This window comes from Condylura cristata, unplaced genomic scaffold (assembly GCF_000260355.1).
Source record: "Condylura cristata isolate star-nosed mole 26May11 unplaced genomic scaffold, ConCri1.0 scaffold00003, whole genome shotgun sequence".
Classification (NCBI taxonomy): domain Eukaryota; kingdom Metazoa; phylum Chordata; class Mammalia; order Eulipotyphla; family Talpidae; genus Condylura; species Condylura cristata.
This window is the reverse complement of record NW_004567104.1, coordinates 25,282,060-25,309,840: the sequence shown is the minus strand read 5'-3', so window position 1 is coordinate 25,309,840 and position 27,781 is coordinate 25,282,060. Positions and strand designations below refer to the sequence as shown.

The 27,781-nt window shown below is 36.6% G+C and overlaps 1 protein-coding gene across 2 annotated transcripts in view; it reads right to left on the bottom strand.

Annotated features, from left to right (window-relative positions):
• The window catches only part of IL1RAP (interleukin 1 receptor accessory protein), a 128,590-nt gene that overhangs the window by 67,313 nt on the left and 33,496 nt on the right, over positions 1–27,781 (bottom strand). For both annotated transcript variants that reach the window (XM_004675100.1, XM_012729980.1), the window contains exon 2: positions 18,268–18,332. In XM_004675100.1, the coding sequence (XP_004675157.1) occupies positions 18,268–18,331 (64 nt within the window). In that variant the 5' untranslated portion in view covers position 18,332. The remainder of the gene's footprint in view (positions 1–18,267; positions 18,333–27,781) is intronic.

Genomic DNA, 27,781 nt, shown 5'->3' with positions numbered 1-27,781 from the left:
CAGTTTTGGGAAGTTTTCTGTTATTATTTCATTAAATAAATTGTCTGGGCCCTCCCTGGTGGTGCAGCGGGTTAAAGCACAGCACAAAGAAGCTTAAGCCACTTCCGCATGAGTTCAATCCCCGCCTGCCCCTGAGGTGACCACATGGCATGGCAGACCTCTCCTGACCCACCCGCTGCTCCCCTCAGCAGTGTACTTTGTCGATCTGCCCGTTCTGCTCCCCACTCTGTCTCTGGTGAATCCTCTCACTGCCCCTGCACCTCTGGCTTGTAACCCAGTTCTGTATGCATAAAAAAATATTTTTTAAAAAAAGTGAAAAAATTCAACATTTGGCCCTTCCTGGTGGCGCAACAGATTAGGAGGCAGCATGGCAAGCTAGCCACAGCCGTTTTAGTGTGCGTTCAACAGCCAACCCCGGAGGTGATCCACATGGTGCAGCAGACTTCTCCAGTCTCACCTATTGCTCCCTTCAGCTATACACTTTGTAGATCTACCTGTTCTGCTCCCCACTCTATCTCTGGTGAATCTTCTCACCGCCCCTGCACTTCTGGTCTATACCCCAATACTGAGTGCATAAATAAATATATCTTAAAAAAAGAAAAAAAGGTTTCAACATTTTAATCAAAGGATATAAGTAGGTAGTAAATAAGCACATGGAGAAATGCTCGAAGTAATTAATCATTAGATAAATGCAAATTAAAAATCATACTACCTTACTGAATGGAAAACAGTTTGACATTTCCCTATTTAATTAAACATACACTTTTGATAGAACCTAGCAAAATTAAGTATAGTTATCTACCCAAGAAAACTGAATATTTATGTCTGAACAAAGGTCAGCAAGCATAGATGCTTTATAACAGCCTAAATCATAATTGTCAAAACCTTCATGCAGTCAAGTGAACTTCAGCTAGTGAATGAAACAAGCTGTGGTATATCTACACAATGGAATACTACTCAATGTAATGAACTACTGATAGGCTTGAAAAAGTAAATGTATCTCAAATGGAAGTGAAAGAATCTCAGTCCCACATAATTGACTCCCTATGACATTTTGAAAAAAGCTGTGTTATAGGAACAGAAAACAGGTCAGTATGTAACTGCCATAGCACAAGGGAAGGCTGACTCCAGAGTCAGCATTTTTTTACTTTGGAAAGATGATGTACCTTTTCTGTATCTTCATTTTAGTGATTGTTTCATGACCAAAGGTACTTGCCAAAATTAAAACCTTGTACACTAATAGTTTAGTTAACTACATGAAAATAAATAAGTGAATAAAAAAGTAAAATTTAACAGATTGAGAGCTGTACAGAATAAAAAGTAATCCAGCATACTGATTGGAACTATGGCTTTACTTTTACCAACTGATAGGAGGCAAGCATTCTGCTATGGACTCACTCTGCAATTCTCAAATCACAGGAATTAAGATTTAACTTGGATACTCCTCTCATTATAACTGTCTATTCTCAGTTTGCAAAAGCTGATCACACTTCTAAGCAAAACAGCAGTTTCTCTGGTTAGACACTAACCACTCTGTGTACATTGTATAGCTGTAGAAAGACATGGATGATTCTCTGCTACACTGTGAGCTCACAACATATAACAGCTTAGGTCCTGGTCCTACAGCACAGTGCCCAGGAAAAAGTTGAGCAGATATAGGTTTCCAAGTACAGTGGAATGAGGAAGCTCACAGTAAAAGTAGAGATCCATCACTTCATATTGATAAAAGCCTATGCTTCCCTCAAACCCCATGCCATGCCATTCAAAGTAATCTCAAAGCTGCTATAAAGACTGAAATTGCAGTCATTTATAATAACCATTTATTCATGCATTGAGTATTTACTGAGTACCTAATTAGTGCAAAGCCTTCTGTTAGGCATTAAAGATACAGCCATGAATAAAACTTTCTTCCCTGATGGAGTTTTCATTTGAGAGAAGGTGAAGGTATTAAATAACTAATGAGCTAAGTAATTACATGATTAATAAGTTAGCTGCTACTGGAATGGTTATCATGAAATAAAAAAAATAATTGTACAAGGTGATAGGAGCAGGTGTCTAACGGCATCTTACTGGGCCTGAGAACATGGATGGACAGTGGAATAGCTCCCTGGAGAAGTAGTTATGGCCTGTGTGTGATAAAATATACTTTTAGGGATAGGTTTAGAGAGAAGTATGTGAAGAGTAAAAAGGAAATACTATATGTGAATGTTGGGAAGAATCCAACATGATCAAAAAGTAGAAGGCAAAGAGGTGGAAATAATAAGACAAGGCATGGACACACAGACCTACATGGGCTATTGAAATGAATTGAAAGTTTATTCTAAGTATAATGCAAATACTTCCCAGAGTTTCATCAAAGGAGAACATGATTTGATTTACTCTTTTGAAAAAAAGTAATGTTGGCTGTTGTATGAAGATGTGCTGTAGGGGGTAGGCTTTCAGTTTTGAAGCTATTGCAGAAGAGTCCAAGTGTGAAAGTTTGTGATTTGGACTAGAATAATGGTCAAATGGAATGAAGAGGACAAGCCAAGGTATCTTCATGAAAAAAAGAAAAGAAATTTAGTTTAAAGATACTTGAACTTCAAACTTACAACTTCAATTTTAGGACTCTAGAAGGCTTCAATCACAAAGAATTAAATGATTTTACAAATACAGAAAGGCTAAGTAACTTGCCCAAGGTCACCCAGCAAAGTAACAGCAGACCTGGAAAAGGTACTAAGATCGTTCATGTTCCTTGTATTATTTCTCACATAAATTTTAGGGCCAGAATTCAGCCTCCACTTTATTCTTTATGTTTAAATCAAAGACAGTAATGATGTCATCCAAGGGTTATGTTGAATAGTAATAGAATCTAAGACATTTAGACATAAGTGCAGGAGATTATAAGTACCATAAAGATAAGAAAAGGACCTGTTTCACCACCGTATCCTACACCCTAGTAAATGCTGGAGTCATCAAAATATCTCAGTAAATCACTTCTTAACTAAATAATATTTATTTGCAATTACATTGAACAATAAAATGAAAAAATAATAAACATCTTAATTAATTTCAAATCATCAAACCCTAAGTGCCAGAAAATCATGGGATCATAGACAAATTTTTTAAAATATTTATTTATTTATGCATACAGAACTGGGGTACAGATCAGAAGTGTAGGGGTGGTGAGAGGATTCACCAGAGAGAGAGTGAGGAGCAGAACAGGTCAACTGACCAAGTACACTGCTGAGGGGAGAGCCAGGGGTTCAGGAGTGTTCTGCTGCGCTATATGGGTCACCTTCAGGGTGGAGGTCGAACTCATGCTGAAGTGGCATTAGCTTCTTAGTGCTCTGCTTTAGCCCACTGCGCCACCAGGGAGGGCCCTCATAGACTGATTTTTATGAACCTGGTTTTGAGAAATTTTTATGTACCTGATTTTGCTCTTATGTACCTTTGAATTATTAGGAAATTGTAAGTAAATGAGTATCTAAAGCAAATGACAAATGCTTCTGGGAAAAGCTTACACTCATTTGGAAATGTCAGTTCCAATGCAAGATTTCCAATCATTAGCTCTTGATAACAGGAAACTCAAGTGCCAGTGGTTGGTGCCAGTTTTCAGGTTCATTTTACTGAACTTCCGCTTCGTTACTTGCTTTTGATGGTTACAGAATAACTGAAATTTATTAGCTCATGGATAACTCTGGGAGATAGGCAAGACTGGTATTATCTTCATTTTATAGATAAAGAGAGTCATATGGAATCAAGATTTGACTTAAATTAAGATTTTTTTTTCTCTGCATTTTACATGGTGAATTATTCAGGTATTTTCTAAACCAGGACATCTAAGTTCTTTACAGTGTTGAGACTGAGTGTGTTACATTAGCAAAATGAAAATGCTCAGATATTTCTCTACTGGATCAGATTAAGGTCCTCAGTACTCACCATGACTTCTTTTTTGAAGTAATATGATTTTCCTTAAAGGAAACATCTGGAGAGAATTTACATGGCCTAGTACCTTACTTGGGACTCATACTATCTACTAATAATTCAGAAAGTTATTTACAAGGTTGCCATTACTTTGCAAAATAACTTGGCAGTTCGTCAAAATATTAAATATAAAGTTACTAAATGATGTAGAGATTTTACTTCTAAAGATATAGAAGATAAATACATAAATATATGTCTGCACAAGATTTTGCATACAAACATTCACAACATTATTCTTAATTGATTAAAAGTGAAAACTATCCTATGTCCATCAATATGAATAAATAATGAAGTATTATTCATCAATAAGAGATAGCGAATTATTGATATATGCTGCAAAAGAGATGTAGCTTCAAAACACTGTGTTAAGTAATAAATTGGCTTAAGCCAGTTACAAAAGTCATATATAAAATGTGATTCTATTTCTAGGAAATCTGCAAAACAGGCAAATGTATTGAGAAAGAAGTTGAATCAGTGGTTTCATAGAGAATAAAGGAATTGGCAGTTAGTGAACAAAAAGCTTCTTTTTCAGGTGATGCCTATAGCTTAGACTTTAGTGATGGCTATAAGGCGAATATGACTGGTTTCTATTGCTTTTAACCCAAGGATTCCTCTAAATATTAACTCAATTATGCTCTTAGTAGTGAAAGGGTTGGAATTCCATGTATTTGCCAGGAATAGAATAATGGTTTTGTGATTAGACAAGAGTTTGAATGTAAGTTCCTCTGGTAAGTGTCTGGATCTACGTCTAAGACTAAGTTTAAGTCTTACACTAAGTCACTTAAATCTATTCAAGTCTATGCTCCCTTCTCTGTATAGTGGTAATAATGATATATACTTTGTTGTTATGCTAATGACCAAATAGTGCAATATTTTAAAGCTATATGAAATAATTTAACACTTCAATGGATTAATTGATATGACAATGTGAACTACTTAGGTGGTACATGCTATAAGTCTGATACTGCATATTTTTAAAGATTTATTAATTTATGCATGCAGAACTGGGGTACGGGCCAGAGATGCAGGGGTGGTGAGAGGATTCACCAGCGACAGAATGGGGAGCAGAACAGGCAGATCATTTTGATGGAAAAATGAAGGGATGCTGACAGATGAAGGAAGAAGCACTCATTTGCTTCACACATGTATAATTATTCCTACAGATACTGAAATATTGACAGCTGGCTGAGCATGCTCTGTAGTACTGATCTCTTAAAAAATAAAAGCAAAAGATTTCTGTGATCAATATATATGCCCAAATGAGAAGACAAAGTGGGGAAGAATTAGGATACATAGTTAATTTGTTGAGCTGAGTGTCTAGTATTGTGAACTTTGAAACAGAATTAAAGCTTCACTGATGTCAACTTTTAAAATTTGGTGGGCAGGTGAATGCTTATTTTCTTGATATCTACCTTGAGATCTATTTTCTACCTTTGATGATATATCTAGAAAGGCCTTCTCCATCTCAACATTATAAAAATGTTTGTATATATTTTCTTCTAGTAATTTTTGAATTTATTTATACAATTCAATTTAACTGGCATTTGCTTAGATTTAAGACATAAGGTAAGAATTTATTTTAAAAGACATTATCCAATGTCCTAGCATTTAAATGCATCATACCTCACTAACTGTATACTACCTTGGGCAGTGGCCAGCTGCAGAATTGGCTTACTTTCTTTTCTGGATTTCTGTTTTCACTTCAATTTTGTCCTCTAAGGATTTCTTACCAATTCAGCAATACACTTAAAAAAGAAAGTTTTTTTTTTTTTTTTGAATGCAGCATTTCTAGCTGCTTCTGCAGGAAAAGACTCATTCAGGGGACCTTACCCACCAGACAGAGAAACCAAAATATTTGCTAATCTATTTCGACATAGTAAAGAACATGAACATTGAATAACTAGACAATGCTCAAATTCTTTCAATGACATTTTTTGTTGCAGTGAAGATAAATGTACAAACACCCTTAGTGTGTACTGGTCCTTGCCTAGCTCTGCTTCACCTCATGTCCTTCTCCTAGTTCATGAAAATCCAGTACATTGGCATAATCCTTAGGGCTGAGGGTTTTACCATGCCATCCTACTGCATTCTCTCTACTTTGGATAGGTGGTTCTTTTTCATCTTCTTATTCTCCATAAAATGCTATCTTCTCAAATAGATCTTCTCTGACCAACTATCAGCAATATTGTCTAATTACCTGATTAGTTCCCATTAAAATAGCACACCAATGCAAAAGGAAACCTGCCTTTCCATTTTTACAGAAGCTCTATGTATAATAACCAAGGTATGGAAACAATCTAAGGCCCTAAAATAGATGAATGGGTTAAGATGTGGTATATGTATACAATGGGATACTATTCAGTGAGCAAAAAAGAAAAATCATACCAATTACAGCAACATGGAAGGACTTGTATTTTACTTTGGCTTTCAGCAGGAGAGTGGGCAATAGAAGGGTGAAAGCAGGGTGGTGGGGAAAAGAAACTATGGTGCTTCAGTGGTGGAAGTGCTACTGTGACCACAAATGGGGGGAAGAGGATTTCTATGGTCCAAACACTAGCAAAGATATAAAATAATGGCACTTCAATAACAATACATTTTTTTAAATAGCCACATACATAATGTACTTAGAACTTTAAAAATGCGTTGAGTTGTTCTTATTTTTTTTTCTCCCCTTCTATCCCATACTCTTCCTAGACTATAAGTTCCAGAGATCATTTCTATATGTTTACAAATAAATATAGGCAAGTACAGTGCCTAACACATACCCATACACTATGAGTTAGTGAATGCAAAGTATTTTTTACTCATCATTTATACAGCTTTGCATATAACACATGCCTACGGGATAACTGCTGAGCTGGATTTCACAACAAATCATGAAAAGCCAACAGTCCTAAGTGTGAGGTTCTAGCCACCTACATCTATTAAATGATAAAGGTGACTAAATCTCAAAGTGAAAGGGAAATACTTATCCTCCTCATGTGATGAGAGTATTGTCTGCTTAACAACAGATAATTTGTTTAGAACCACGTTGATTTCCCTAGGATTGAAGAGGCTTGAGGATTAAAACTGAACAAATGTGCACATTTTCAATTCTGGAATTTGCAGTGGGTAAAGTGATGTACCTATCTCAGACTGGTGATTATGCCCTAGGTAATCATTGAGCATTTGCTGTTTTGAGTACACACACACATGCACATGCACACACACACGGTGACAACTTCTGAAAAGAGAAAATATTTCAGCTCCATCAGGAATAAAATGGAACTTGGAGTCAAACCACCATCCAATTTCAAAATTCACACCCAATCACTGCCAAACTTTAACGGAGAAAAAAAAAATATTTTTTGGACTGAAAAGAATTTTCTAGAGCTAACTACTGCTGAGTACCAAAAAGATCTCTGATCCCCATGCGAAGATCACTCAGTAAGCCCAACAGTAGCTAGTAGGAGGCACAAAGCCTGCTCCCTCTGGGCAAGAAGGAAAATGCATGGAATTACAGTTAGATTTTGTGGGTCAGCCATGTGGGTAGCCAAATGAATAATGATAAAACAAACTGCAGCATGCTGAAGTTAACAGCAACCCACTCCACTCAAATTGCTGAACTTCACCACCCTTCCTTCATCCATCTACAGTCTGGTTTAGAACTGTTTTTGCTTTAGAAAGATATTTAAAATCTTGGAAAAATTAATCTGAATATATACATGCAGTTGAAATGTTCTGTATATGTTTCAGGAACCTTGGACCAAATCAATTTGAAATACTATTTGCAACATGAGAAACCACATCTTGATTCTCTCTGGTAGAAATTTTCTTTTCAAATGTTTAATTTATGTCATCAATTATTGACAAACAGCTTTGACTGGTATGTTGAAAAGTAAAAAGTTTTAATTGCAAAGAATACAATGGCAGCATGTTTATTGTGAAAATACCAAATTGTTTGTTTTATGTTAAAGACAAGTGGACACACAAGTTTTACCACTTACTAGCTACCATAGTAAGCTCTTATGTCAAACTAACATTTTAATTCACTTCCCTGAATTCACACACCTGTGTGCCTCACTGATAAAGACAGATGGAAACATTTATCTCTATCTTATGGGGCTGTTCAGAAATTTATGTAATACACACATATGTGTGTGTGTGTGTATTCACTACATATATGCATTCATTATGTGTGTATAAATATGTTGACACCATGGTTCAGTTATGCTATTTCCCTCACACATTTGCACACACACTTCACTATATGGTTATTATTAATTTACAGAGAATTAGAATAAAAGAGATTTAAAGCCATGCTTAGCTTAACATGATCTTTTAGTGATTAAAAAAAATCAATATTGTATAATGTTCACAGCTATTATTGCAGTCATCAATTATCACTGCATTGTAGATGAGAGGAAGAACCTTTCTAATAACAGGATATTGAGAGTAATAAAGGTGAGATAACTAAGAGTTTGGTCTAATAAAGCAACAAGGAAAAAGCTCTATCTTCATTATTTTTGCTGAAATCCCTCTCAGCACTCACTATGAACATGGCATGAATGAGTATGAGCAACTTCTCCAACACCTTCACTAACTAAATTCTTGATTTCCATTATTAGCCAACAAAGCTACTCTCCTCATAAAGCTGGACATGGACTGGGTTTTTACTGAAGCTCAAGTAGCCCATTTCTACCAGGAAAGACATTTTATAGTCAGTGTCAATTGCAAGCAAGAGCGGACTGCTTCTGTCTTAGCCCTTAATATACAAAGAGCTCAAAAGAAGATCCAGGGCCTATGTTTTCACCTGCCATCTCCTTATCCTTCATTACTACAAAGGGCAGCCACAGCACCCTATCACCACTATCTCTGCTGTCCCCTTCTTCCAAGTACAAGTGTTCTGGCTGACAAAGCATATCCCTGGAGATGCTGATGGCTCTCGTGACTGGAGAAGCACTACATGAAAGAAAAATTCTTATAATTTATGACTTTGATTTCATATTATCCCCTTAATATACTAGGAAGGAAGGAAAGAGAGAGAATATTAAAAATAAAAAGAAAGAAAAAAAAAACAGAAGAAAAGGAACTCTTTTATAAGGATACCATTCAATGAAAGCTTCATAAAAATTATTTTTAAAAGGATATACTAAAGTTTGATACTTAAATACATATTCATATATTATTTTTTATGTTCTTTAAAAGTGTAGAGCTGAGTGTGCATTAAATCCAGCAATTACCCCACGGCGAAACTATATCTGCATGTCTATTTTTTTTTCTTTGCTTCTCTTTCTGACTCTCTCCTCCCACTCTAGCACTATGTCTTCTCTCTTTCCTTTCTTTAAATCTTCTCTCTTCATTTCTCTTCATTTTCCTTTAAGTGGAGTGAACAGTTAAAGATGAAGAGGCATATAAAATCAAGCCATGGATGTCAAAAACCTTGCATAACAGAAATTCAATTTTCCCTTAAGGAACCATGTAGATCAAAATGTCCAAAGCAAATTAGAAAATATAAGGACAAAATTAGTGCTTTCTCTCTGAAAAGCAAAAAAAAAAAAAAAAAAATAGTTTATTAAGCAACTTTCTGTGCAGTCTGAAGTCCCAAAAGAGTTAGAGAAGGACAGTTAGCTCAGGTGCAATGATTAAGCTATTAGGTAGAATGTGTTTAAACAGAAAACAAGTCCACAGCAAATGATTAAAGGTTTTCCCCTAAACCCCTAAGGTTAAAAAAAAAAAAAAGGGCAAAGGAAACTACATTAAATAGTGATTAATAAAATGGTTGAGGTTGACTTGAGCTACAATAATTTGTTTATCTATATTTTCTTTAAAAGAATTCTGTATTTCAAGTAGAGTTGTAATTACATGTAAGTTTAATTAGAAATCAAATAAAACCAATGATGTATATTAACAAAGAGCTATATTTATGTAGATAAACCATCAGTGACTAAGGAATGTCTTCTATTTTCTTCTTGCTTGTCTACATTTACAGAGTTGGCCCACAGGTTTTATTGAGAACACTTTGTTGGCAAACACTCTTCACTTGATGCCTCTCACTGGCAATGGGAAGCCCAAACATGAAAGAATCAGTAAACTTCTATTGTATAACTTCAGGGGAAAAGGCAAACTTCAGTATTTTCAAAACATAAACATCAGTCTATCAAAATGCACTACCTCAAGGAGCAGCTAAAAAAAAAAAAGTGAAAATATCTCATGAGGATAAAGCAATGGGCTGATGGACAAATAACCTTAAACAATTATTCCAGAACCTAAAAGCACTGTAGAAAAATGATATCGATTTCCCAGTAAGAAGTAGCTATATAAGGTCTCTGATTCTGATGCAGGAGACATGCAATTCAGGAAAACAACACAACTCAGCCAAAGGTGACTATTGAGGGTGGAGTTAATGTATCTCTTTCCATGTTTTATCAGCCATCTTGTATTTTCATTCTTTCTACTGCCTATGAGGTGGGAAGATAAAAAGGCAACTCTATCAGTCTTATAGGTATGGATGGCAAGCACCTGAACTTATTGACTGAACTTCCCAAATTATTTACAAAATGTTCTATTTTCTCTCTGTTCCCCCAAAATAATGAGCAAGGGGAGAACCCAGAGACTTGGGGGAAAAAATCCTGTTGTTATCTTGAGAGTAGATATGATTTTATTTTCCAAATAAGTTAGTTTGAAGTAAAAGAAAAATTGAAACAGTGGAAGAAAAATGAATGAGAAGTGGTCTGCTAGTGAGGTTAATCAAGATGTGGGCTGGTTCTCTAAACCTCATCTCAACATGGCAGAAAAAAAAGATTATGGGGAGGGGAAGAGAACTAGGCAGTAGCAACCGTGATTCAAATGGCAGCATAAATTCTTGAGCCAGTTAGTTATCTGTAACCATATGCACCCAAGGATTCCCGTAAAAATACTGAGTTCTCTTAACTAACCCCCATGTGGAGGGAGAACCAGGTCATTTTCCTAAACAGAAAATTAACACTGATATACAAAAAGAAAAAAGAAAGAAAGAAAAAAAAAAGGGGTTCTAGTGTCTATATTTGCAGAGTCCACATCTGGTCCAAAAACTGTGGTAGTCAAATCTTTTTTTCAATAAAGCCACAGAATAAGCACCCTTAGTAAGTATAAGTAACTTAAAAATAAACATCAGTGTATTTCGAAATACAAATGCAGCTTTAAAAAGAAAAAAAGGGCGAAGAATATCTGCCCCCAAAAGGGAGCATTTAAAGGACAACAGGGTGAAATGTTATAATTCTAATGACCTTTAGGTCTAAGAATAAAATGAAACTGTATTCTTCAGACATTCTCCAAATGTTTGGACTAAATTGCATAGAAACGATTTGTGTTCAGGATGACCAGCCATGAGCAACAGAGACAGCACTGAATGTCACAAGTACATCTGAGTATGGGGTTTTTCAAAAGCACATTCAAATAATATGAGACCACTGGGGCCAGTAACAAATTGTATCTTTACCAAAAGCTGAAAGATCCTACCTAACATTAAAAATACTATAAATCCTTGCAAACGGAAGAAAATTAACAAAAGGAAAGAACTAGTCAACTATATCAAAAATGCATTAAACACAAATATTCTCTTTACCTGTTGGGATTCCTGTCCTCCACAGTCTGTTCCCAACCAATATTTCGAGCTTGCTTTTTAAATACCTTCATCCTATCTGTGGACTTCCACAGCCCTACTCTGTTTCCAAATAAGAGCTGCATTTTCTTCTAGAAAAGAAGAGTCATGCTTTGACAGAGAAGTCTTCCACAAATAAATCCCTGCAGGATTAGTAACTTTCTCTGCTTTCTCATCTGTTTGGTTTTTAGTTTCTCTTCTTTCTTTCAGGCTTTATCGCAAGATGTTTATAATAAGAACGTTTTTATTTTTCCTGGAATCTCTTGTAAAAAAAATGATAGAACATATGATTTTGAGAATGCAGTAAAATCACTGCAAGATAAACACTTGTCATCATAGAAATAGTTCAACTCGGTAATTGGAAGATTGTACACCATGTATGTCCACAGTGTGTAATATATCATAATGCTTATTAATTAAAAAAATAAGGAGGGTAAATTAGGGTTTTGCTGTTATTGCTTCTTTGCTTGGTTCATTTAGTTTATACATAAGGAAACAATAACTCAGTGATTTTGTTAAAAATCATTAGACCACTCTCAAAGTGAAACAGCCAGAAAGGAACCAATGTCTCTTGGCCCCTGGGTAAATCTCAATGTTTTCACTTATTCATTCTGCATAGTGAATTTTGCACAATTCACTATCAAGGAGTCCAAAGATTACTTCCAACCTACAAATTTCTTTAAAATATTTTTATTTGGGGGGATATTATTTCCATTAGCAGAGTAAAGGCTAGAGGGAAGCAGTGAAAAATAAAACAAATTTATGTATAAAGGAAAAGAATTTATGTAGAGTCAAGGCAGCATTCAAAATCCCGCTCTGTCATTTATGCTGAACACTGCTACCTTAGGTCCCGCCGTGCCTCTCCATCTCTTAAACTATGAAACACATATAAGGATCTCTAACCCCTCCATCAACAGGGTTTTCTGTGAAGTTAATAATAATATGTGTGAAATCGAGCTGTGTACCCAGCAAAGCCAACTGTTTGTTGTCTTGAATTAAAACACTATCTTCAAACATCTCCGTGTGTGCACTTGGGAAGAAAAGGCATTGTTTTCACTTTTTATCAGTCTGTGTAGCAAATAACTTTGATATAACAATATTTTGTAAATTCACCATGTTATATGTGGTGCCATTCTCAGTATCTCCTCAATTTGAAATCATGAATTCCAAATATTTATTTCTACACCAAAAACCGTTTTCACATTTTGACTTTCTAACATGCTGCCAATGAAACACACCAAGAGAAATGTGTGATCAGCTAAAGTTTTCTTTTGCAATTTTTGCAGGGAAAACTTTGAGTTTAGTACTGAAAATTTTTAATGCTATAAAAAACAAAAATGGGAAATTGAGTTTTGAAATTATATTACAGTGATTTTCTCTTATAGAAGACATCTTAAGAGGAGGGATTGAAGGGAGTAAAGTTACTCTTTATCTAGAAAGCACAGGAACCTGTTATTAAGTGATTCTTAAACAGAAAAACGTGTGATCCTTTTGGATCTAATCTTCTTTCTAAATTATTTCTATGCTAGTGAAACCAAGGAGAATATATTTAGCAAAAATAACATGCACTTTTGGAAGTAGAGAACTAGTTGAAGTAACACTTACGCTAAGTGTGAGATGTGTGACTTTGGGTGATTTACTTAACCACTTATCAATTATAGTGTTTTTTGGTTTGTTTTCTCAAATTTTATTGATTTTTCAGTCATTTAAATAACTATATAATGTTGGGTATACATTTTCATACTTCCTTACCAAAACTCCCATTCCAATGTACTATGTCCTTTCTTCCCCTTTCTTTTCCTCCTCCCCTCAACCCCTCCATATATTTTTCATATAGTCAAACTCTAATATGAAAAGGTTTATGTACTCCTATGTTCATAGCAGCATTATGCACAATAGTCAAGTCATGGAACCGACCTAAGTATCCACCAACAGACAAGTAGATAAAGAAATTTTGGAACATATACACAACGGAATACTACCCAGTTATTTAGAAAGAAGAAATAGTATCTTTGGGGACAAAACAGATGGGTCTTAAGATGATATGCTAGGTGAAATAAGTCAGAAAATGAAAGGCAGTACGAGATGTTATCATGTACTTATGGACGCTAAATAACCAAAGAACTGAATACACACTGGCAAATCATTTAACCGCTGTGGTCCTGAGATCTTAAACCTCTGTGGCGGATGTGGGGAACCCAGTAGACTATGGTGGGAGGACCATGGGTGCCATGGTGGTAGTGTGGTAACACACATCTGAAGAGTGTGATCTCTGAATCATAGAAAATGTTGTAGGCCTATAAAAAATGGGGGGAAGGGTTCCCTAATGGCACAGGGGTTAAAGACAATACTATCATGAGCCACTGCATCACGAGTTTGATCCCTGGACAGGGAGCTAACCTACATGGCACAGCAGACCTCTCCTGTCTCTTCTGCTGCTCCCCTCAGTAGTGTATTTCAGTAGAGCCGCCTGCTCTGCTCCCCACTCTGTCTCTGGTGAATCCTCTCACCCCCAACACCCTTGGCCTATATCCCAGCTCTTATATGCATAAATAAATAAATATTAAAACAAAAAAGAGGACTCTCCCTGGTGCTGCAGTGGGTTGGAGCACTGCAATGCAAAGCTAAGCCAAGTCATGACCATTTCATTGAAAGTTCAATCCCCACCCTGGAGGTGACCCACATGGCACAGCAGACTTCTCCTGTCTTGTTTGCTGCTCCCCTCAGCAGTTTACTTCGTCGATCTGCCTGTTCTGCTCTCCACTCTATTTCTGGTGAATCCTCTCACTATCCCTGCACCTCTGGCCTATACCCCATTTCTGTATGCATAAATAAATAAAATATTAAAAAAAGAGAGAGATGGGCCCTCCTTGGTGGCGCAGCGGGTTAAAGCACAGCACTGAGAATCTAAAGCCACTTCCGCATGAGTTCGATCCCCGCCTGCCCGGGAGGTGACCACATGGCGTGGCAGACCTCTCCTGACCCGCCCGCTGCTCCCCTCAGCAGTGTACTTCGTTGACCTGCCTGTTCTGCTCTCCCCTCTGTCTCTGGTGAAGCCTCTCACCCTCCACATCTCTGGCCTGTACCCCAGCTCTATATGAATAAATAAATCTTTAAAAAAAAACAAAAAAAAAAATAAAAAAGAGAGAGAGAAATGATAATTACAACAGCCTGGCTACTTAATTTGGATGTGAGAGTTAAATGATATCCAATATATAAATCTAAAGTGCTTTTTTTTAAAAAAAAAAAAAGATTTATTTATTTGTACATACAGAATTGGGGTATAGGCCAGAGACTCAGGGGTGGCGAAAGACTTCACCAGAGATAGAGTAGGGAGCAGAACAGGCAGACTGACGAAGTACACTGCTGAGGGGAGCAGCGGGCAGGTCAGGAGAGGTCTGCCACGCCATGTGGTCACCTCCGGGGCAGGCGGGAATTGAACTCATGCGGAAGTGGTTTCAGCTTCTTAGTGCAGTGCTTTAACCCGCTGCGCCACCAGGGAGGGCCTGAAAGTGCTTTTTAAGCAAAGAGAGCTTGCCATCACTACCATGTATAATTACATTAATTACTATTGTAACTATTCAGGCTTTAATTTTTTAAGAGAAAGTAGAGGGGATTTTGTGATATTTTTATTATCACCATCTCAGATGAAAAATGTTGTTCCCATATTCCTGAGTGAATATGGAAATCACAGCATCATATAATGACTATGTTCTCAAGTTAGAATGCTGTGCCTGAAGTCCAGTTCACTACACTTGAAACACCACACATAGGCTTGGATCTCTTCCAGTATAAGATGCACAAGAAATCAGCAAGAACAAGATCAAGTTCTCAGTAATGTTTTGTGTAATAATATCTAATATGCTTTAGGATCATAAGATTATTATTATTCCTACATCCTCACATCAGTTCCACTAAGATGGGTAGCTGAAATAATGAAAGAGCCTTGTGAGAGACGAACAAGTCAGCTGGCACCTATCCCTGCAGGAGGAATACCTTCACGCTCTCCAGGTTGGTTGGACCCTCAGGATGTGGAGTGATTCCATTTTCCCCCAGTCACCCAGTCAGTTGCCCCTTTTATTTTTGTCAACAACACTTCTTTTTTGCTCCGCTCCCTCCAACTAGGAAGTGCATCACTGACAGACACAATATACCTTTTCATAAGGAAGGCAAATGAATATGTGCCAGATGGGCTGAGGGGATTACAACATGTTTCCTGCCCCCATAGTGACTCAATGAGGCTGGTATGAGAACTTATCTTATTCAAGAACTCAGCTTCCCCAGCAGAATTATGAGTCACTGTTCCTGGGTAGAAAGCTCACTTTCCAGCAACATTTGGGGTGGGGGTGGAAGAGCTCCTTGGATGGATTACAGTCAAAGTCATTCAAACAAGCAAAACTGCAGGGGCCACTGGGTTGGGGGTGGAGGGGGCCAGCACCCAGCAACTTCTGGGATTTCAAGACGTTTCTGCAAGATTAATATGGTCAACTCTCCTTTTCCTGCAGGTGGAGGAACTGATAGATTACTGGTATAAATCCAAACAAGTTCCATTTTAAGACTGGCCAGATTGTGCAAAACATATGTAGATATCTAACACAAACATATGTAGATATCTTTATGCATGTGTGTGTGTGTATACATACATGTGGATAGATAGATAAACTTACAAGAGAGAGAGTCACTGTACTGTGTATCTATGTGTCAATCATTCCTCCAAAACTTTGGGTAATACACAAAAAGTAAAAGTTCCTGTTGTTAGGCAACTTTGAAGCACAGAACTAGGGAGAAAGGCATGGTAAGAGAAAAAGAGAAAACAAAGTAGAAGACAGGGGACTACAGGAGCAAAAAGGGGAAGAAAGATGAAGGAGGAAAAGGTGGAGAGGGAAGGGAGAAGTGGGTAATGGGGAGAGAAGAAGGAAGAAGGAAAATAAACAAGGAGGAAGGGAAGAGGAGAACAAGGAAAAGAAAGGTAGGAAAGAGGAAGAGAAAGAGTTAATATAAAGTCAAGAAATGTGAACATTGAGAATAAAACTAAAACAGGATAAAGGAATAGAGATTGAGTGGCAGGTCTATTTTAGTTAAGATGGGTAAGGAAGGCCTCTGTAAGCAGATAATATTCAAGCATAGAACTAAATCAAATAAGAACAAATTATAGTCTGAGATGATGTTCAACATATTTAAAAGCCAGGACGGCATGGCATTGGCCAATTAAATCGAACATTCAAGCCGGGAAGAGGTAGGTCCTTCAAGAGAGTGAGGCTGCAGAACAGCTTCACCCCAGCTGAATCAGCCGAGGTGGTAATATATCCCTTCCCGGGGAAGCCCCAGGGTCCAACAAGGTTGAAAGTTATCTTGACTTTCCTCAGCTTTGTGTTGTACTCTGTCCTAGTTACACCCCTCCTTAGCACTATTTTTGGTTTCCAATAAAATACTTTAAATGGCATAGAAAAACTGAAACTCACCCAGGAAAGATAACCAGATTTGTTGCAGAACTCAGCTTCATGCCTTGCAAGAACAGTTGAAGGTATACACTAGAGAACTCTGTGCATAGTTACATGATTCTATTTTAGCATTTTTAAAGGCCTCTCACACAGAATAGGCACTCAAGCAAAGATGTTCAAAGTATGGGCCATGATCTTCAGGAGAATTATACATGGGAACCTTTTATAAATGAAGAGCCTTAAGTCCCCTAAATTAAAATTAATAAATCATAGAATTTGGCCTTTTCTGTTTAAATCAATCAATTGAACCAAATATGTATCATATTTAAATGACAGATAACTTTCAGTTACATGCACAGAACTTTCTAAGAATTAGTCCAAAGACATAATTGTATGATCACTAGTCAGAATTCTATAGAAAGATTCTGAGCAGTAATTTGGAAATAAGAAAAGACCTACAAAGATAGCCTTTCAAGGTCCTTGTAACTGTGACTTCATAAGATCCAGGTCCATGATGACTGAGTTTGAGTTTTCAGACTCATCAGTCTTTGTCTAGCTCCCCATCTTAGGCAACATCCTAGAAAAAATGACTCGGGTGGTCCTTTCTTTCCTCTAAATAACATTATTTGTTTTTATAAGGTTTCGATGAACTGTTATCACTTAGATCATCTCCACCATTGATTTTGAGAGTCCTATGACCATCTTGTTATTTCTTTTCCCATAGAATTTGAAGTGAATGGGGAACAGTAGAATTCTATGGTATGTGGATGTAAAAATGATGGATAATTCCTGTATTTTTATATGCTAGACCACTGGCCCTCGTGTATTATAACTCCACGGAGACTAGAGATGTCAGCAGCTCTTCCCATCCACAAACTGTCTCTCTTTTTTTAAAGATTTATTTATTTATTCTTACAGAACTGGGGTACAGGCCAGAGGTATGATGGGTGAGAGGATTCATAAGAGACAGAGTGGGGAACAGAACTGGCAGACTGACTGAAATACACTGCTGCAGGCGGATCAGGAGAGGTCTGCCATGCCATGTGAGTCAGCTCCCTGTCTGGGGATCGAACTTGTGCTGCAGTGGCTTTGGAGAGTTTCATAGTGTGTTGCTTTAACCTGTTGTACCACCAGGAAAAGACCAGTAAATAAACTCTCTTGACACTTTCATAGAAAGTTGACACATGTAACCTATGCCGGAGTTGCATATTAATAGATTGTCAAAAGCCGTTCACTTACCTGAGGCATCACTCTGCAGGATCACATAGAAGCAGAGGCTCACAACACACCAGAGAAGTCCCATCCTGTCAATATAAGTACAGATGTAAGGGAAAGTATTTATTACTCTCAAGCACTTAAATAATACTTAGTGCAAAAACATGCTGACTACTGGCGAGTAACTGCTCTAAGAATTTTATAATATTGACAAGATTAATTGTCAGAACCAACCAATAAGAAAGATTTTGTATTGAAAGTCTCTTATTACAGGCAGAGAAACTGAATAAGTTTAAATAAGTAACATAACCAAAATGCTTTGGTTAGAAAATAGCACGAAATAACCAAACTCCAGTAATACCTGGTTTTAGACCACCTCTTAATCAATAAACTATGACAACCTACTAAAAATCATATATGGTTTTTTTTTTTTTTCACAACGAGTCAGATTTCTGGCAGGTAAGTTTGACCTTCTCAACTTCCTTTAATTTGCTTGCTATATTCTCATCCAAAAATATTTTATGGTCCAAGCACTTTCTCCTTCTTAATAATGCATAGGAAGTCTAGAAGTCCTGAATTCAGACTTGGTCTTCAGGGCACCATACGCTGAATTAACAGCTAAGGAAATACATAAACCTCATGACCTAGTGTTCACTCCCCTCCTCTTACTAGAAGCACAAACGATCAAGCTGGAGTCAGATTTCTGTGATCTTTAAGTTTTCCTGTGGATAACCAACTGAAAATGCCACCAGCAAGAGTCATGGCCTTACACTTGGCTGTGTGAACTTTGATAGAGAGGACTGGAGATTTACCAAACTCTATGAAATGTTTCTTTTCCTACAAACCTATTCTTAATTGGATCTGATAAAATATCTGCAAGGTACTAAAAACTGAAACCTGAATATTGCTGAGATAGTGTATATGCAAGGCTTTTCTTTTTTGGATACAAGAAATGGATATGGGTGCTTACTGAGGTCTTAATCATTTATTCAGATCCTACCTTTGGTAACTGAAATGAGATTTATACCCATATCTGGCTCATGCACAAGCCCATTGTCCAACATTTGCACCACATGTTTCAGTCAAAGGGATCTAACCAGACTAAAAGGAGCAATTGGGCATTTGGTAAATGGGGTGACCTTATGACAGCATTTTAAAAGGTGGTACTTTTAAAACTACTAACTGAAACAAAAGTATAATCTGCATGCTCTATACTGGTACTGCTATGCAATACAGAGTGTGCAACCACTTTAAAGGAAATACGAATTTCCAGTGACTGTCACTCTCTTGACCACATAACATCAACGCTTCTAGTTCATATTATACTTCCTCCTTAACGACTGTACACAAATCACAGGTCAGTTCACTATATATTAAACAACCACTTGATCTGAGATTAAATGTCTTGGCCTTTCTAACACCATTCCCTTCCATTTCATATACTGTTGCCTTAAGGAAACTCTTCTCTCCATCAGTTATTCATTCATCCAGTAAGGCATGTGTTGAGTGCTTTCTGTTTACAAGTCACTATGATATAACTGCACAGGGCTCTGATGAGCAAGATGGGGTTTTCCTTTAAAGGCTGCCTTTTTCCCTAGTAAAGGAAATAAACCAAATACAACTTCAACATCACCAACTATGAATAATATACATGCAGAAACACCAGGATATGAAAAGATTTATCAGACACAAAAACTCTAGCACTAGGTAGAATCTAGAAGAGATTTGAAGTGTGTACCAATAAAAAAAGACTGCAATAGAAAGTAAACAGTGATAAAAAAAAATAGTCAGAAAGGAACAGGTAAGTGTTATTGAAGTTTCACAAAAAAGAGAGATTACGCCAGCCAAGGCAATCAAAGAAGCATCAGCACACGTAGTTTTTTTTTTTTTTTCCATTTATTTTCTTTAAGAGGTAGCTTTTAAACTGAGCAATAACTAGCTTGGAAATTATGAATTTAGGTAGGAGGAAAGCATAAGGAAAAGAAACATGGTGGAGAAAGATGCTAAAATACCAAAAGCATAAACTATAAATAGGAAAGAGATTATAAATGTCTGCAATCGGCTGAAATACAGCATATAAAGAAAAGAAATAGGTTTTGTTAGAAAGCAAGGAGTGTTATGATCAGAATAGGCCTAACAGACTGAGGGCTTGGAATTAAGTAAAAACAACAAATAAGGAATCACTGAAGGCTTTCGATTAGAGGAGTGATATGATCATCAAGCCATGACTTATGAAGATCATTCTTCCAGGCTTGTGCTGAATGGATTGCCACTAAATCTTGTCTTGAAATCATTTAACTCCTGAATCTGCCATCATAATAATTGCTATCCCCCTAGCTCTCCTATCATCTATAAACATGATCAGCATGCCACTATATAAGTCATTAATAAAAGTAATTAATAATTCAACATTAATCCTTGTGAACAGAGAGCACGTAGATATTTATTATAGATTCAGGGCGTAGCAATTTCAAGCCCATGCTAAAGCACTCTAGACTCCTAAGTTGTTTTTGACTATTAAAAAAAATAACTTATACCACTAGATTTTTCCCAATTTGCCTGCATGTAAGCTGCTGAATTCTTGAGGCAACACTTAGAGTACTTTCTAATTAGTGTGATTGAGGGCCTTAATTGATATTCCCATGAGTAACTGGATTATGTCAGGGGCAACAAGGAGTCAGAGCACCAAGGTAAAGCTAATCTAAAGATAACCTACATGTGAACACAAATCCAGGGTCAGCCCTGCCTGGTGATGAATTAGAAAGAAAATATGACTGTTCAGACTGGTTTTGACAGACTAAAGGAACCCAGGTGAGCGGGAGGCGGTTGGCTGGTCTGAAACGTTGCAGAGAAGACTGATTCATTTAACATCATCCTTCATTCTGTCTCAAAATATTATTATTGCCACTTGAACTACCCTTTTAGTGCTTGTTTCATGGGGGGAGGGGACACTGATCTTTTCAGAGATGCATAAAATATCAGAAAGCAAAGGAAGCTGCCTAATAATGCTTGATTTCTCATGGTTTGATTTATAACCAAGCTTTAGATTATTTTGATGAGGTTTAATAGACTCTGCCCTTGAAGCAGATGATTGGAACATACATATAATAAATTCTGAGTCTGCTTTTGCTGCATTATTTGTTTTATTTACTGTATGACCATGCTCATACTTCCCCTCCTATGTGTTGCCACATCTCTCATACTTTATGCCATTGATTCCCAATATATCAGCTAGGATGGCTAGATCATCCAGCATGTACTTCCAAATACATACTTAGTTTAGTGTTATCAACAATTGAGACTGATGTTGACTAACATATACTTAGCAAGATGATAGCTACCTCTTAACATAGTCATCTTTGTATTGTCTGCATTCTTTACGCTCACTAAGCTTCAGGATCTTCTCATCTCTGAGTCAGCCCTTGACCAAAGGATTCTTTCACTGGGCCAGCAGTCACAAGATGCTCAAGGGTGGTGTTAAATCTGAATCACCATTTTTTTCAGATTTCCTTGCGTACAGCAGCAGTTCACGAGGCCACAGAACTACATTTCTCTATTAGTTTCTGGATTCCATATACATATTCATACTCAGGTCAAAGCCAATCTGTGAATCCCACCAATCTAGATGGGATCTGGACTTCCAAAACAGTGTTTGACAGATTTCATTTCTAGGAATCCACATTTTGCCATAAGGTTTTGCACTATGCATCTTCTACAACCACAAAACTTAGATCATCTGCTTTAATATAGTTGAAGCTGCTATTTGCTATAATCTGCCACCTCAAACATAATGCCTACCCAAAATTTGGCCATTAAGGCATATGGCATAGATAGCCTTTCTGATGTGGGATTAGCACAGCAGCCAAATTTCTTCTATGAGTCCTGATCCCATCCAGATCCTTCCTTTACTCTTCTCTAATTTACTGATAAAGTTTGAGCAAGTTTTGGATCAATGCCCACCCAACATATGACAAAAGAGCTTTGTGTAGGACACAAGTCACTATCCCATTTCACAGGAAAATTCATACTAATTATTAAGAAACCAATTATTTTCATATCATTTTATCTCACTTAGTTTCGTGAATTATAAAAAGCTTTGTACAGAGCTCTTCTGAATCCAGTATTTATTTGAAAACAAAAATTCATGCAAAATGACAAAGGTTCTTTTTCTAAGTAAAGTGAAGGAATTGTTTTGCTATGCTATCTTTTTCAGGGAATACAATTGTAAACTTGTATATAATAAAAGGGTTTGAAGACTCTAAAAATTATGTAACAACATATTCCTTTCAAGTACACATGGAATATCTACCAAGATAGTCTGTATTATGTACCATAAAGCAAACCTTACCAAATTTAAAAGGACACAAAGTATATTTTCTATTCACAGAATAAAAACATGCATATTACAATAAAGAAAGATATAAACCAATATAGATGCAAAAATTCTCAACAAAAATTGGCAAAATGATAACTCCACTTGTCTATTTTTATTGTAATAATTTTGGCAAGTGGGGTCTTTTGTAATTTCACATAAACTCTATAATCTCTTATAAAAAGGTCATACACAGTAATCAAGTAGGATTTCTACTGTAAATGCAAGGATGTTTTGACCTATACAAATCAATTAACTTGATATACCATATCAAAATGAAAGATTTAAAAACTTACAACCATTTTAACAGTATGGAAAAATCATTTGATAAAATTGAACGCTTATTTACAATGAAAATTCTCAGCAAAATGAACATAGAAGGAAAACATTAGGACATAATAAAGGTCATATTTGACAAATACACAGCAAGTATCATTCACAAAATAGAGTAAAGAAGGTGTTCAATCAATGGTGCTGAGAACAGTGTTGCATCAGGCATCACCACACTGACAAAGAAACAGGAGTCGTGGACCCAGCTACATAATGCAGGATGCTGCCGAAGAGCAAGATTTTGGCCTTTTTATTGATAAACCATTATCAGTTAATCATGTGAGGAAGCAAAAAATGAAAGGGAAAATTAGAAAAAGCTGGGGGAAAGGTGGAACTGTGCATCTGCTGATAGTATGATATGCGGAACAGCCCGGACTCTCCAGTCAGGATTTCAATCTTATCAATAAGGCATGCAGCACTGGTCAGCTTGTGGGGTCCTTCGTTATCAGTCAATGACCCCCAGGCGTTCCCAGTTATACCTCATGATGTATAAGTCAGGAGTAAGTTTATGTATCTGTCCTCAGCCCTCCAGGTGTTCCTGGTCATACCTCGTGATGCAGACCCTTCCCAGGGTGATCTAGCTTTATGCTCTTAATTGATGTGAAAGGTGCCTCATAGGGTTGGGCTCTTAAAATGGAGCCACCTAGGGTTAGCAGACCCACAGAACAGAGTTTTCATATGTGAAAGAATCAAACCAAACCACTAATAGCAAGCCTAGGAGTTCAAAATTGATCAAAGATTTGAATGTAAGATCAAAACCCATAGAATACATTAAGGAAAATATAGGTGGTGAGTTCTCTGACATTGACCTTAGTGATGTCTTTGAGGATTTGATTCCAACAGTTGAAAAATAATACAACTTTTAAAAATAAGATATTTATTAGTTTTCAGAATAATTACTGTAAACTATAAGATTAAATCATATCCTCATTATAAAAAAGAGCCAAGAAAAGCTATGCATTCATCAAACTAATTACTTAGTCAGAAAAAAAAACTGAATAATTTCTTTCATGAGTGGAATATAAGGTAGCAAAACAAATGAACTAGAAAAACTAAAAAAGATAACTCTTTGACTCCGACAGCCAAATAGTAGTTACAGGAAGAGAAGGGGGTAGGGGGTGAGAGGAAAGGGTAGAAGAAAGTAATTTTATAATGGTGGTTGTGGTATACTATAGTATTATTTGGTGATCGGTGCAGTGTGATATACACTTGCATGAGGGTGTGAAGCAATAGATCTGAAACAAATAGTTTTAAAATTCAATAAATACTTGACCTAAGGTAGAGAACAGTGAAACAAACAAACAAACTAAGGGAAATGAAGAGTAGAGATCAAATAATTTTAAACTGAAAAACATATAATGAAAAGATGTCTAACACCATTAGTCATAAGTAAAATGAAAGCCACAAAATTAGATCTTTCTGTACAACTTACAAAATAACTAAAGTAAGAAGTACTGGCAAGACCAGTATTCTGAAGAGAACACAGAGCATCTAGTCTTCACATGCTAGAACCGGAAAACAACACTGTCTCTCTGGAAAACAATGTGGCACTTTCTTGTGAAGTTAAACACACTTAGAACAGCACTCTCACTACTAGGTATTAAACAAAAGAAAGGAACAAAAACCTATATTTGAATATTTATAGCAGTCCTCTGATTCATTGCCAAAAACAGAAAGAACTCAAATGTACCTCACTCAACAAAACAAATGGATAAACAAACTCTGTTACATACAAAATATAAAATACTTTTCACCAAAAAAAAAAAAAGCAAGGGGCTGATGATAAGCACAACTTGGATGAATTCCAAAGTTATTACATTGAGTGAAAAAATGTTGATGTCAAAAAGGCCAACGAATGTCCAATTCCAGTGAAATGACAAACCCAAAAGGATAAAACCAGAGCAGCAGAGAACAGACCAGGATGTGTAGGAGGAGGATATAGCTGACATGGGTTAGCACAGGAAGCTGTTTAAGGGTTAGGACAGTTCTGTGAGTGGTGAAGTGAGTCCGTATATGAGTTAAAATTTATGAAGTTGCAACTCAGAAAAAGTCAATCTATTGGATGTTAATTAAAAATATATTTTAAGTAGCTTGATTTTTTTTTCATTTTAAAAACTCCACAAATGATCCGTGAATCCTGTTAGACAGTTTAAATAAATGAAAGTGATTTTAACCTACATATGGTTTCTATTTTCAACATTTACTTTGAAAATAACAAAGTCCTCTCCTTAGTTACTGAATGTTCTAGCAGTAGAGACACACAGGGAGATCAATGACCTGTTCCCAACTTTCAGCAGATCAAGCCAGTGTTGCTAACCTCTATAATAGCAGAGTCAAAGTTCACCTCCGAAAACATTAACACACTCCTCTTAGAAACTGCATTCTGCTTTCTTCCTTCATAGCTTCAAAGTGTTTGGAACTTGGAGAGGACATATATAATATAATATACCACAACCCTGCATCAACAGACGCTTGGAATAGAATGTGAGCAGACTGATTCCTCTTTGTTCTCTAATATGTTGAATAGACACATGCTCTGTAGGGTGAGAGAAAAAATATCAAGTCTCATCCCTCACAAGAACTAGAACTAGGTTTTCTATGAGATGAAAGTAAAAGGGCACCTTAAAAAGAGCAATGAACTTGAAATTCTAAGTTTGACTACATGATCTTAGACCACCTGCGAGAAGAGGAGAGGGATATTCACAGCGCCCTCTTAGGTAGTGTTATAACCTGTTTGCAATCTTGATAACTTCAAACTGTGTACTAGACGTTGGTAAACACTTCTTAATGAGAACAAAGTTTTCCACTGTATCCTCTCCCTAAGGATGACCTGACCACTGAGTATTCTATACTGAGGAATACTGAGGAGAGTTCTGAATAGAGGAGATAGAGACTAGTAACCTACCTCATCTGTTTAGTGAGTGTACTTGATATTCCTGTAGAGTACTTAGCCTTGTCCAGGAACATAAGTAGCTTTCAGCAAACACTATCATTATTTCTTGTTAAAAGAGAGAATATATGTAAAACACTTGAGACACTGGAACAGCAGACAATTGTTAGCTACTGTTAACATCATTTATAAAGGGCTCAAATTACTTGGTTCAAGCTGACTACTGACCATTTGACAAAATCTTACCCTTTCCTATTTTTTGAGTGTCTTAAATCCAAGTTTAGTGCCCTGTTGCCCAAATATTTCAGAGAAGACTGAAAGTTTGGTCTCTAGTAAGGTTATATAATAATTCCGCAATACACTCTACAATACACTTAAACTTAGGGGAAAAAATGATGGTCTAGCATGTTTCATTCCTTAGTGCTCAAATCCCTCATTTTGAAATGAAAGTAAAATGTTCTGTCCTGTCTACCTCATAGAGAAATCATAGGATAAATCATGTCCCACACAGAAGGAGTCTATGTAATTATAAAATACTCTACTAATGTGACATTGGTTTCATTATGAAATAAGCCGCCCTTTATTTTCGTTTTGTTTTATTGAAATGGAAAGATATGTAGGGGTGGAGAGATCATGAAGCCAAAAGTAAGCATGTTCTGATTTGCTATTTCAAATCAGAACCTGGATTACATTTCCTGATACTGAAGGATGGAGCAAGAATAAGACTTCTAGGGCCTAGTAATCTGTTTCTCAGGTGATGATTACATAAAAATGCTTTTATAAAAAGCATTTGTACATTTAATATTGTAGACTTAATAGTTATATATTTGCCCTTGCTAAAAAGTATAAGAAACTTTCACTTGAAGTAAAAACAAACACAAAAATCAGGGAGAAACCAGAAAAAGGGACAGGGTAACACTATGTACAATGGTAACGCTTTTAAATCAAGAACACAATTTAAACTCGAACAGAAAATGTGACAGGAAATTATCTCAGGGATCATCAAGGCTAGCAGGAAGAATATTTCTAGTGTATATACTTATATTCCTTCTTATTCACACCACAAATATGAGAGAAGGGGGGTCAGAGAACAACCCTTGTCCTCATGCGGCTTTGCAGTATGAGACTTACAACCCCCCAGAACCAGACCATGGTGCTATGGCAGAGTCTTTCAGAGCCTGGACGAGTGCACAGGAGGGAGCAACTTACTGGAAAAATGTGATGTCATCTGAAAGAATTAGGTGAAATTATAACCAAAGACACAAAATAGTCACCTCATCTTATAGACAAAGATCAAGTCACCTCCAAGTTAGGAAATTAATCACTTTCCTCAGCATAGAAAAAAGCTTCTTAGTCATCTGAGATTTTCTCCCCTTAAATATCTTGTAATGACATTGCCACAAATAACCTCTCTAATTCAAAGGGATGGTCTGAAGAGCACGATCCTGTCTGTGAGGCTCTCAAGAGATAGACACTATCTCCACACTGTTAGAAAGGCCACGGCAACAAGATATTGGCCACGTTTTCATAGATTTCTCCATAAAGACTAAGTTTGCTGAATCGAAATTTGTTCAGATCAAGAGTATTTATTGAGTCCTATTTAATATACTTTAATCAAAACTGTGCAGTGCACAGAAATAAACATACTTCTTATAATCATGGAAATCATCATTTTGGAGCTAAATGAGACTGTGAACCATGCATTTTTTGAAAAGGTGAACAAAAGAACAAGCAGGTGGTCAAGTATAACACAATAACAAAAAAAAAAAAAAACACTATGAAAAGCTAGCATTCCTTCAAAAAATTTGTGAACAAATGGGTTGAGGAAGGTAACAAGCTACATCTCACTTTTACAGAGATTCATAATACACAACAGCATTTCAATCTATCAGATAATCTACAAAGTAAATATTGTGGTAGACCTGTTCTATCATATAGCACAAAGC